This window comes from Corvus cornix, chromosome 4A (genome assembly GCF_000738735.6).
Source record: "Corvus cornix cornix isolate S_Up_H32 chromosome 4A, ASM73873v5, whole genome shotgun sequence".
NCBI lineage: Eukaryota > Metazoa > Chordata > Aves > Passeriformes > Corvidae > Corvus > Corvus cornix.
Window position 1 is genome coordinate 1,680,060 of NC_047058.1, and position 12,251 is coordinate 1,692,310.

Genomic DNA, 12,251 nt, shown 5'->3' on the forward strand with positions numbered 1-12,251 from the left:
AGGGAAGGAAATGTCGTGCTCTGACTCCGCGTTTCCACCAGGATGAGCGGTGGCCGAGCCCAGTCCCGCGCAGAGCATCCTGCTGCAGCCCTGCCCTGGCTGCTCCCGGCCTGACGGGGCGGCTGTGGCCACGCTGGGTGTCACCGGGCTCCGGTGTGGCCCCAGTCGGTGCCCAGCCATGCTCTGGCACCAGCTGAGCCCTGCTGCGGGCAGGGGTAAGCGCTGCCACGGCCCTGCTCCTGCTGCCCTCTGCCAGACCCGTCCCTGGGGCAGGATCCATGGCACAGGTGGGAGGTTGGTGGTTTTGCTCATGGCTGGGGGCACACAGAGCTGCAGTCGCTGGCTGGGATTGGCCCCATGGAATTTCCATTGGGAGAGAAGGGGGAGCAGAGTTGAGCAGGAGCGGGAACTGGCAGGTCCGTTGGCAGGGGCTGTGGGAAATGCCTGTCCCTGGGTCCTGTCCACCCCAGGAGTGTGGGAGGGATCTGCTGCCAGAGCTGGCATGGCCAAAGAGCATTCCCAGGGACCACCAGTCTTGGTGCCCTCCTGCTGGACAGATGCAGCCATGGGGTGCCCTGCCCACGGGGTGTCGGGTTCTTTGGGAGGGATGTGGTGCTCCACGTGGACCAGCTGGCCCGGGATAGCTCCAGGGTTGAGTTCTCCACTGGGATTGCTGGGTCTGAGCCCTGTTGGGGGCAGAAGGGGTCAGCCCTGGGTTTTGGCAGGACTCATGGCATGGCTAATGACAGCTGTGAGGTTTGGACCCAGATCCAGATGCTCATTCCAAAACTTCTTCCCAAAACTTGCCAAGTATTTGGGTCCAGGGTTTTGGCTTGGTCCTGTCCTGAATTGAGCTGCTTATTTGGAGCTTTTTTTTTCACTGCTGTAAGCTTGGAATTGGGAATGCAAACTGTAGCCAGAGCTCTGGGCCGAGGCAGTGGGCAGATGGGGATGGAATCGGGGTATTCCAGTGCTGGGTGGGTCTGGCCTCAGCCCACTCTGTGCTGGGTGGTGCCTCCAGGAGAGACAGGCCAGACCCTGAGGCTGCCAAGGGATTTTCTGCCCTTGAGGTCAAATGTTGTCACCCTCAGCAGTAGAAACGTCATGGGGCCAATGGGTGCTGACACTTGGCAATGACTTGCTGTGGCTGTGGGAGCTCTGGGCTGCTTTCCCTCAAGTTCTCTAAATTGGAGGAATTTCCCGGGAAATACTGCTGGCTGCTGAATGGGCTCATTTGGGTGAGGCTGATCCCTGAGTGAGGGGTGGGAACCATCTGGGTGAGGGGTGAGGAACCCCACCAGGGGCTTGGTGCCCACTGGGATGAACACCAGCTTGAAGAAGAGGTGGGAAGGGCTGGGTGGTGGGAAGGAGGTGGGGAGGAAGGGCTCCTTTGGCACACTTTTCTAGGGGATGTTTGCAGAAGTGATCAGCCCCGAGCTTTGATGAGCTCTGAACTCATGATTACAAAGAAAGATCTTCTTCTCCTGCCTGGCCAAGAACTGTGTTTGGTTTGGTGGGTTCAGAAACAAAATGTTTCATCAGAAGGTTAAAACTGTGTCTTGTGGCCCTGTCATTCAGGTGGCATCACTGTCACCTCCTGCTCTTTGCCCGGTCCTGGCAGAGAGCTGCAGCTGAGCTGTGTCTGCCCAGGACCCTGCTGCTGGTGGGACCCCCAGCTCTGCAGCCATGCATCTCCTCTGCTCTGTGCACATGGAACGTGGGCTCGGTGTCAGGGCTCTGGGGGGAGTGGGCTGCGTTCTGGAGGTGTTGCTGCTGCTAGTGGGATGCTCAGGCTGGTTCTTTGCTTTCTTCCAGAAATTGAAGCCAAGAAAGCGTGTGACTGGCTACGGGCAGCGGGATTCCCCCAGTATGCCCAGCTGTACGAAGGTGAGAGCTGCCTCCTGCCTCTGACCCTGCTCTGTACCTGCTCAGAGCCTGTATCTCATCCAGATTCCAAGCGGGGCTGCAGGGACAGCGCCCACAGCTCCAGGGAGAGGAGGGAACAGAGGGGATTGTTCACTTGATTATATGAGTGTGTGTAACACTTTGAGCCCTTGGCCATGGCCTGGAGAACCAGCCAGTTAACTTCCCTGCATTCCTGAACTTTTCCCCTTCAGGCAGGGCTCTGAGGAATCCTGGGGCGGCTGCTTCGGCCAAGGGCAGCCAGGCTTTGGAGAGCCATCAGCTCTGAAGAGGTTGAGGGAGTGTTTCCCGTGGGTGGGAGCGTAGGGGCAGCCAGTGTAGGTAATGTGGAGAGCAAGCGTGTTCTCTCTCCTTCCATCCCTCCCCATTCCCACAACCCCTGCCCTGCTCCAGCCTGCCCTTCCTGAGCACTCAGCGAGCCCTGCCTGGAGCAGACCATGTCCCTGCGCCTCCCCGGTCACGGGGCACGGGCATTACCCAGCCGGCGTTCCTACTCCCAGCTCCTGTGCCAGGCGCCCAGGGCAGTGGCAAGGTGGCTGTGGCGGTGGCTCTTGCCTGAGGCTCAGCTGTGTTTACTTGGAAGCCGTGCTGGGATCCTGATCCCGGCCGGGGCCGGTGTGAGGAGCGGTGGCTGCAGCCGGCCCCGTCTGGCTGGACAATAGCGGGAAGCGGGGCTCCGGCGGCCGCAGCCACGGCCATTGTTCGGCTGGGCACTTCCCCCGCCCCCCGCAGCACCAGCCCCCTGGTGATGCCTTTATGAGCAGCATGTTTGCTGCCAGTGCCTATTTTGGGAGGCAGGCCCCACGTGCAAGGACAGGCTGGGTTCCTGCCGGGATACCCAGCCCCAGGTGCTGGCCCCAGACAGTGCTCACAGCTGGGCAGCGAGGAGCGGTGCTGGTGCTGGAGACCAGGAATGAACCAACCCTTCTCCAGCCTCTCTCTACAGAACTTCCCACATCCTCCAAGTGTTTCCCTCTGTTTCCCTTCCTGTGGTGATAACACTCCATGGCTTCATGAACAGATGGATTGAGACCCTTGGGGTGGAGGGTCCAGGTCCCACATGCACGATCCCAGCAGAGCTGTCCCTGAGTGCACAGGCATGAGCAGGGAACTGAATGGAGGCCCTCAGGCACCATATCATACCTAGAAATAGCTGTGCCCAGGGACCCTGGGCATGCACCACCTCCAGGTCTTCTCCAGCCACTTGGGTTTCTCCTCCTCTTCCCATGCCCGCTGCTGCCCTTTGTCTCTGATGGAGCAGCTGGCTCGGGATCTGCCACTGATGTCACTTTCCTTCCCAGAGTCATCATTCCCTCTTGACATCAGTGCTGTGAAGAAGGACCACAGCTTCCTGGACCAGGATTCCCTCAAATCCCTGTGCAGGTAACACTCCCTTGCCCCCTTGCACATGGAATCAGCACGGGGATGTGCCACAGACAAGGGCAGCTGTCCAGGCTGATGGGGCAGTGGGTACTGCGGGGTGCCTGATGGGGCAGTGGGCACTGCAGAGTGGGTGCCTGATGGAGTGGTGGGCTCAGTGGGGTGCCTGCCTTGCACCCTGGCTGGGCTCAGAGCCCGTTCCAGCGCTTTGGCTCCCTCTGCAGTGAGAACTCCGTCGTTCAGATCAGGGAGCGTTGCTGGTGTTGGGTGGTTCCAGGGAAACAACAGGTTTTTATGCTCCGTGTGACGCTGGTCATCCCGGTACCGGGCAACGCAGCCCGGCCGGACGTTTCCACCTGGGCACGGCGCTGCTGCAGCTGCAGTCTGGGAGCAGCCGCAGGAGCTGCCTGGAGTGGTGTGCAGGGAGCAGCGTGTGGGGGACTCGGGCAGCCAGAGCTGGCACCCAAAGCAGGCCGCTGACCGGATGGTCTGTCTGGACGGGCCGTATGTCACTCAGTGCTGCTGAGGGTGACTCAGCCCTGCCTTAGCTCTCGGGACACGTCATCACAGCCGTGTCCCTGCGCTTCAGCGCTGTCCCTCCCACTAGAACAGAGAAGAGGTGGGAACAAGGTCTGTTTCTTATTTCCCGGCAGAGAGGCTGCTGTGCTGGGCAGGAGGGGATCCCCGCGCCGTTTCCTGGGTGCAGTGAGGCAGGAGGTGATGGGAAATCTCCGCCTGTCCCTCCCTCTCTGAACTTTCAGGTCCTTTAGTCATTCCCTGTCTGGGGCGCAGGAGTTTCTGAGGTGATTTTGCTTTAATAATCTGGAGCAGGTCACCCCTGCCCACTTGCAGAACCAGTGGCCCCAGCAGCTGGCATGGGCATGGCCTGGCTTGGGATACCATCTGCTGGCATTGTCCCCTTGTTGGTCGGGTGTCCCTCTGACCCGTGGAGCGAGTGACAGGTGACAGGCACAGCCAAGGCTCTGAGGCAGGAAAATTAAAAGAAGCCAAAGCCATCCCTGTGTCCGCAGCAGGGCTGGGACAGGGGCTGGGACCAGGGTAAAGCCGCTCTGTTTCTTGCAGGAGGCTGATGACCCTGAACACTTGTGCCTCCATGAAGCTGGATGTTCACTTTCAGCGTAAACAGGTAAGTCCCGGATGCTTGAGGCAGGTGAGGGGCTGAGGGGTGCAGGGGATCATGTGCTCGATGGCAGGGCAGTGTCCTGGTGAGCTGCGGGACTGCCCTGGGCACAGAGTGGCTCCTGGAGGCCTCTGCTGCCAAAGGGGTCCCGAGCTGGTTAAAGGGAGTGAACACGCTGCTCTCCTCCCCACCTGGCGCCGTGCTGGTGGCTGTGCCCCTCTGAGGTGTGGGGATGTGCTGGCCCTCCTTGGCTCCAGCCAACTGATCATCCCCTATTCTCAACTGCCCACAGAATGAAGACTCTGAGGAGGAAGACCAGTGTGCCATCAGCAACCGGTGGGCATTCCAGAGGGACAGCAAAAGATGGTCCCGGGTGGGGTCCGCTGATGTCCTGTCCCAGGGCTCAGAGGCCCTGAGCTGCACCATGCACCCGGTGTCCAGCCGTGAGAGTGTCCTCACGGACCTCAGCACCAACCCCGAGGCCACGTCCCTGCACAGCACGGGCAGCGTGGGCAGCGTGGGTGGCACGGGCGGCACACTGGGCACTGCGGCCACGCCGTCCGAGCCCCCGTCCCCCCTCTGTGCCACTGTCAACGCCTCCAGCTGCAGCCGGAGCGAGGGTTCTGCGAAGGAGCAGCCCTCGGGGCAGGGAGGGGGCTCTAAGGAGAAGCTGAAGAAGCGACGGTCTCGCAGCTTCCTGAAGCGGATTGAGTCCCTGCGGAGGAAGGACAAGCAGAGACCCAGCCCAGACAGGAGGGTGGCTCCACACAGCAGCGCCACTCTCCCACCGGGATGGGGCTCCCTGCAGAGTAATGGGGACCTTGCAGCCACCAGGACCAACTCCTCTAAAAGAGGGATACCTGCCTCTTTCCACAGCAAAAAACACTTCTTCTCAGTATCGTACAGGACTAACCGCCTGCTCGGCCCCGCGGGCACCAAGGGGAGCTCTGACCCCAAACGCAGCGGAGTCTACCTGGAGGACTACGACACGGCCACTGCTGCCGAGTGCCAGCGCCGGGCTCGCCATGGCGATTGCCTGGTCTATATCCCCTGTGACCACAAGCCCGGCACCTTCCCCAAATCCCTCTCCATCGAGAGCTTGTGTCCCCTGGGCGGCAGCTCCCTGGCCCACTGGAACGCAGGGAGCGCGGCTGTGGGGCTGGGCGAGGGCGGCAGCAGCAGCAGCGTGGAGGGCTCGTCCTCCCCGAGGGGCTTTGCCTGCCGGCGCCGCGGCTCCTGCAGCTCCCTGGGCAGCCGCGTCAGCGTCTACGACAACGTGCCGGAGTTCGGCAGCAGCGAGGATTTCTGCAAGGACGGGGAGGTCACCTTCGAGAACCTCGACGACATCCTGCAGCACATGTGGGGGCTGCAGCAGAAGGTGGAACTCTGGTGTAAAGCCATCTCCTCTGGCCTGGATGGGGAGGAGGGGGGCGAAGAAGAGGAGGATGAGGAGGAGTCGGACTCGGGAGGGGAACCCTCCAACCTGCATTTCGAAGAACAGTCCATGTCGGATGTTGGCACCTCTGCCAGTGACTTTGATAGCACCGGGAACTCCCTCAACGAGGCTGAAGAGATTGAGACACGGGAGCGCCGAGATTCGGGGGTGGGAGCATCACTCACAAGACCCTGCAGGTATCAGAGAATCCCAAGATGGTTTGGGTGGGAAAGGAACATCGAGACCATCTCATTCCACGCCCCCTGCTGTGGACAGGGACACTTGCCACTAGACCAGATTGCTCCAAGCCCCGTCCAGCCTGGCCGTGAACACTCCCAGGGACGGGGCTGCTGCAGCAGGGAGGGGTGCACAGCCCATGGGTGTGGGGAGCAGCGCCGGATCCCGTCCTCGGGGGCCTGGACGATCGTCCCTTCCCGGGAGGCAGAAGTGGGCGGAGCGGGGGAATGCTGCTGGAGCCGCACGGTGCGGGCAGGGGAGCGCAGCGCGGGGCGCTGGTGCGCTCTGGTGGCCGCAGGACACCACTGCCACCGCTGCCAGCACTTCCAGCAGGGACACCGCTGCCGGTCCTGTCTGCCTGCACAGACCCGTGATTCAAAGGTTTTTCATTAACTAATAACAAGCGTAAACGCAGGAGGCACGTGCCTACCCCTGTACCAGTGTTCCCTGGGGCTTTACCCAGGAGAGCTACGGCTGCTGCCGAGTTCTGTGGCTTTCCTCACCCAGTTTGGCTGGTGCTGGAGGGTGACGTGGCAGTAACCATGAAGGAATAGAGAGCAGTGGGGGTTTCCTTAGCTGGGAATGTCCTGTGTGTCCCCAGAAAGCTGCGTTGGCACAGCTTCCAGAACTCACACCGGCCCAGCCTGAACTCGGCCTCGCTGGAAATCAACCGCCAGTCATCGGCCCAGCTCAACCTGCTCCAGAAGTGCTCCCTGCTCCGGCTCACTGCCATTATGGAGAAGTACTCCGTGCCCCACAAGCAGGCCTGGACGTGGTGAGCTGGGGCGAGGGGGACCAGGACGGGGCCCACAGGCTGCAGCTCGTGCTGTGCCCCTTGCCTGGGGCAGCTTCGGGGTGTGGAGGGGAAAAGCCAAACCAAGGGCTTTCTGCTCTGGCAAGTGTGAGCCAGGGCTGAGCCCCAGGCTCCTGGCATCATCTGGGCATCCAGGGGGGCTCCTGGCATCATCTGCCACTGGGGGGGCTGCAGGTGTCCGTGGGGCATTAAAAGTGCTGCAGCAACATAAGAGAGTGGGACAGTGGTTTATTTTCATAGCCAAGCATCAAAGCATTTTGGCTTAATAAAAAGTGCTGCCATTCCTGCTGGGAAGCTGCCTTGCTTGTATTGCAAACACTGCAGAAATGTGTGTGTGTTCCCAGTGTCCTGCTCCCCCTGTGAGGGGGTACTGAGGGCACCAATTGTTGCATGGATGTTTCTTTGTCCCACTCGGCAGGACTGTCCCCAAGTTCATGAAGCGGAGTAAAGTCCCTGACTACCGGGACAAGATGGTTTTTGGGGTGCCGCCCATTGTCAACGTGCAGCGGACAGGGCAGCCCCTGCCCCAGAGCATCCAGCAGGCCATGCGCTACTTGCGCAGCCAGTGCCTGGACCAGGTGAGGCCGTGGCTGCCGGGCAGCAGCACTGGGATTTGGGGGGAAAAAAATAGCCTTCGGGGTCCTTTTGTTCACCTCTTGTGGTGTGTGCTGAAGTGGGAGGGTGGGATTGTCTGTGGGAACCCAGCAGTGTCCCCTTGGCCATCCCTCACTCAGTGTCTCCTCTGGGTTCAGGGATGAGCACTTTGGGGAGGGAGCATCATTGCCTGTCCCACGGGTGCCCACCCAGGCCTGTGCCTGCTCACCCCCTGCTCTGCCCCGGCAGGTTGGCATTTTCCGCAAGTCCGGGGTGAAGTCCCGGATCCAGGCACTCCGGCACATGAATGAGACCAGCCCCGACAACGTCAACTACTCGGGGCAGTCAGCGTACGACGTGGCCGACCTGCTGAAGCAGTACTTCCGCGACCTGCCCGAGCCCATCTTCACCAGCAAGCTGACTGACACCTTCCTGCAGATCTACCAGTGTAAGGGCCGGGCTGGGGGCAGCTCGAGGTCTTCGGGGAGGAGGGGTCCCTCCGTTCTGTGGACAGAGGTGGCGGGAGCGGGTGGGTGGTGGCCGTGGGGAGGCCCAGCTGACGCTGCCCCGTGCTCGCAGTCGTGTCCAAGGAGCAGCGGCTGCAGGCAGTGCAGGCCGCCATCATCCTCATGCCAGACGAGAACCGGGAGGTGCTGCAGACCCTGCTCTATTTCCTGAGCGACATCGCCTCAGCCGAGGAGAACCAGATGACGGCTGGGAACCTGGCTGTGTGCCTGGCCCCCTCCATCTTCCACCTCAATGTGTCCAAGAAGGAAAGCACATCGCCCAGGTAAGGGCTGGCTGAGCTCCAGTGCCCCTTCCCTGCCCGCTGTGGGAGGGGGCCAGCAGGGAATGCTGAGACACGGGGTGCTCTTGGCTCTGCTCTGTGACACCAGTGAGAGTCATGGGGGTCTAGAGGTGCCCACTGGTGCCAGCACTACCTGGCATATGTATCTATAGGGCCATACACAAGAGGGGAACCATGGGGAAACCGGACCAGAAGGACCTCAATGAGAACATGGCTGCGACGCAGGGGCTCTCCCATATGATCACTGACTGCAAGAAGCTCTTCCAGGTGGGTGGCAATGGTGTCCCAGCCCAGCGCTGCCTGTGGGAGGTGTGACCTTCCTGGAGTCCTGAGGTGAGGACAGCTGCTACCAGCCAATCAGCCTGGGGCCAAGCCCAGCTGCATCTCCTGGGGCAGGAGATGGTTCAGGCTGTATGTCCATCCTCCCCACTCCCTGGGGAATGAGTTATGGTTCTCTGTCTGTCCAGGACCACTCACAGAGTCCCCACAGGATCCCTCTGCCTTGCTGAACATCTGTGTGCTTTTGGCTTGCAGGTCTCCCATGACATCTTGCTGCAGCTGAGCAGCTCCTATATGGCTGCAGACGCTTATCCCCATCCCCTGGCTGACTTGGTGTGCCAGGGGGAGAGCAAGGATTTACACTCCTACTTTGAGCAGAGTGTCCAGAATCTGCTCAAAGAGTCGTCAGAGAAATTCAAGGGGTGGCTGAGCACAGCAGGGCCCCTGAACACAGAGCTGTCCTGCAAAAAGGTAAATGCCACTGTGTGGAAGGGCTTGAGAACATGCAGGGAAATGTGTATGGGGTGACCTCTCCAGTAGCCAGAGCAGGTCCCACCCCATCCCTCACTAGCCAGCAGATGGGACTGCGCTGCTCTGTGGCAGTGGGAGCCATCAGTGAAGCTGCTCAGGGGTTAGCACTGGGGGTCCTGCGGGACAGACAGTCTGTGTGACCCCCACCTCACCCACTCAGGTCGGGGATGGGCACCCTCTGCGCCTGTGGAAGGTCTCCACAGATGTCGAGGCCCCTCCCGCCACGGTGCTGCACCGGGTGCTGCGGGAGCGTCACCTGTGGGACGAGGACCTGCTGCAGAGCAGGGTGGTGGAGGCGCTGGACAAGGACATGGAGGTGTACCACTACGTGACGGACAGCATGGCCCCGCACCCGCGCAGGGACTGCATGGTGCTCCGGTGAGGGCGGCCGGGACCCGCGGGGGGGTCTGGGCTCGGTTTGGTGCATCCCCTCTGCTCCAGCCCCATCTCCTCCAGCCCGGGCTGTGTGGGCTCCCCCGGTGTCTGATCCTGCTGTGGACCCCATGGTGGGCACATGGTGACTCCCGCTCTGTTGCAGGCGCTGGCGCACGGACCTGCCGCGGGGAGCCTGCCTGCTCAGCTCCCTCTCGGTGGAGCACGACAAGGTGCCGGTGGAGGGAGGGGTCAAGGCCATCGTGCTGACGTCCCAGTACCTCATCGAGCCCAGCGCCATGGGCCGCTCCCGGGTGACCCACATCTGCAGGGCTGACCTCAGGTAACGGGGCCCTCTGGGGAGGGGATGGAGCAGCAGGATGTGCTGCTCCATGATGTTGCCAGGGTCTCTCCTGCCCACTCAGCCCCTCCTGCCTCTTCCCTTCTCCAGGGGCCGGTCTCCCGAGTGGTACAACAGGGTCTTTGGCCACCTCTGTGCCATGGAGCTGGTGAGGATACGAGACTCTTTCCCAGCCCTGAGTCCCAACGGCCCTGAGACAAAGATCTGAGGCACCAGGAAGATGCTCTGTCCTGTCAGACATGGACTTGCCAGTGGATCCAGACTGGGGCTCTCAGCAGGAAGCATGGCATGGGTAGTGCCCGTGGAGGAGGAGACAGAGGCACATATTTATAAACATCCTTTCACCCTGGGCTGGGCAGTTCTGTCCCATGGCCCGGGGGCTGTGGGGCCGCAGAAGGGAAGCTGTGGTGTCCCTCAGGAGGAGCGGGGGAGCAGAGGGAAAGAGTGGCCATGGGGTGACCCCTGGATGCACCTGTGGCAGGAGCTGGGCCCCCCCACACAAGCCAGGAGCAACGGCAGGGACAAAGGAGCGTGGAGTGAGGTGGCAGGAGCGAGCGGGGAAAATGGGGCCGTGTCTGCAGGTCGCAGAGTGGGGTCGGGAAGTGGAGGGTGGGCAGCGAGGAGGGGATTGTGTGTGGTGTCACCCGGTGGGGACAGCCAGGGAGTCACTGTGTGGTAGTGGAAGGGGCTGCTGTTCTGGGAGGAGGGGGCTGCCTATGGATACATAGGTACAGCTCAAGTGCCAGCCCCTGTTGAGGGGCAGATGGAACCTGTTGCAGCATTGGTGCTGAATTCATGGAAGAAGCAGCCCTGTACTCCTGTGCCTTGCTCTTCCTTGGCTAAAAGCCCTCTCTCTGCACTGGGTGTCACTGGGAGGAGGGGTGGATGGACCACGTTTCAAGCCCAGGCCATCGCTCAACCAGCCGACCTGTTACTTGCATGGGGCAGGACGTTGCTGGAGCCCCAGAGCAGCCACGCCTCAGTGGGAAGGGGCAATGCCTGGGAAGAGGCATCGAGGTGGGGAGAGACTCCCCAGACCAGCTCCTCCTTTGTGCTGCCCTCAGTGTTGAGGGCCATACCCGGAGAGGGAGGAGGGATGGCAGGAGGGGCAGTTGTTTGGGATTTGCCCCTCTTTGGGCAGCTACACATGGCCCATGCCCACCTACTCCCTGCAGAGACATCCATTCTGCTTTCCACCCCTTCTTCCTTCCCTTCATGAAGGAACTGTTCACCAGAGCTGTGAGCACCCAGGAGATGACCTGGTTTCTCCATTCAGGCAGGAACCCAAATTCCCAGACATCGTTCCAACTGGGAGGCAACACGACCCATGAGCTGGGGACCCCCAGTGTGAGTTGGGCCGTAACTGTCTGTCTTTTGGTAAAAAAAAAAAAAAGCACAAATCAGCCTCTAGTCTGTGTTTTTATATATATGTATTTTATATATATATATATATAAAAAAATATAACTAACATGTGGGGGAGTGAAATTTCTCCTGATATTTTTTTAAAGTGTTTCTTTTTTTCTATCTATAAATACTTGTACAGGTGGAATATTAATATATAACTCTGGTGGCAGAGCTCAGCACCAGGTGATGCTCACTCAGAGCTGGGTATTTTGTATTTAAGGGACTTTTGTTTTGTATCATATGAAACTGCAGCAGTTGTTTGACTTGGATCGGGGCTGCTCTTCCCATCCATGCAATTAATAAACTACTAACAAGATCTGCTGGCTGATGAGGAAACCTCTGTGCTCAGGGCTTCTCCAGCATTGGAGCAGCCCAGGGCTGAGCAATGTGCGGCCTTGGGGCTGCCCCTGCGTGGGTGAAGAGACTCAAACCCAGCATTTCCCATATCCAGCTGTGCTTCAGGGCCTTGCCAGGGTTTGGGGTTCTCCTGGCATTGCCACCGGCAGCAGGGAGAGCAGCTTGAGGAGGAAGATCAGCATCCAGCATCAGTGATGCCGGTGAAGAAGAACCACCAGAACTGTGCTGGTGAATTCCCTGGAGCAGACGCCTCTCTCCACTGTTTTGGAAGCAGTGGTGGGAATAGAGTAGAATGTGCTGGAGTAGGTGAAGATGATGGTGCTGAAGGCTGCAAGATTGAAGCCTGGAGAGGAAGAAATCCCTCTCTGAGCTTGGCTAAAGTGTGGGATTGGCAGCAGCGAGACTGCTCTTGCTTTTAGCACTAATGGGGGCAGAGACAATGGGGCAGCCCTGGCTTGTCCCAAATCCACCCATGGCCAAGGCTCCAGCACTGGGTTGGAGAGGGTACCCTTCCCATCCTGGGGTGGAGGGCAAGCTGGCATTTCACCTTCCAGGGCCCCAGCAGGGTGGCAGCACTCTGTGGACCCACACAGGCATCCCACTGATGGAAGGGT

At 60.3% G+C, this 12,251-nt stretch overlaps 1 protein-coding gene across 2 annotated transcripts in view; it reads left to right on the plus strand.

Annotated features, from left to right (window-relative positions):
- STARD8 (StAR related lipid transfer domain containing 8) overlaps positions 1-11,596 on the plus strand; it is a 42,585-nt gene extending 30,989 nt beyond the window's left edge. For both annotated transcript variants that reach the window (XM_039572129.1, XM_039572130.1), the window contains 13 exons: positions 1,816-1,887; positions 3,225-3,306; positions 4,387-4,450; positions 4,737-6,076; positions 6,718-6,891; positions 7,349-7,508; positions 7,774-7,972; positions 8,104-8,314; positions 8,485-8,599; positions 8,867-9,082; positions 9,303-9,520; positions 9,681-9,857; positions 9,966-11,596. In XM_039572129.1, coding sequence (XP_039428063.1) covers positions 1,816-1,887; positions 3,225-3,306; positions 4,387-4,450; positions 4,737-6,076; positions 6,718-6,891; positions 7,349-7,508; positions 7,774-7,972; positions 8,104-8,314; positions 8,485-8,599; positions 8,867-9,082; positions 9,303-9,520; positions 9,681-9,857; positions 9,966-10,083 — 3,146 coding nt within the window. In that variant the 3' untranslated portion in view covers positions 10,084-11,596. The remainder of the gene's footprint in view (positions 1-1,815; positions 1,888-3,224; positions 3,307-4,386; positions 4,451-4,736; positions 6,077-6,717; positions 6,892-7,348; positions 7,509-7,773; positions 7,973-8,103; positions 8,315-8,484; positions 8,600-8,866; positions 9,083-9,302; positions 9,521-9,680; positions 9,858-9,965) is intronic.
- The last annotated feature ends 655 nt before the right edge of the window (positions 11,597-12,251 follow it).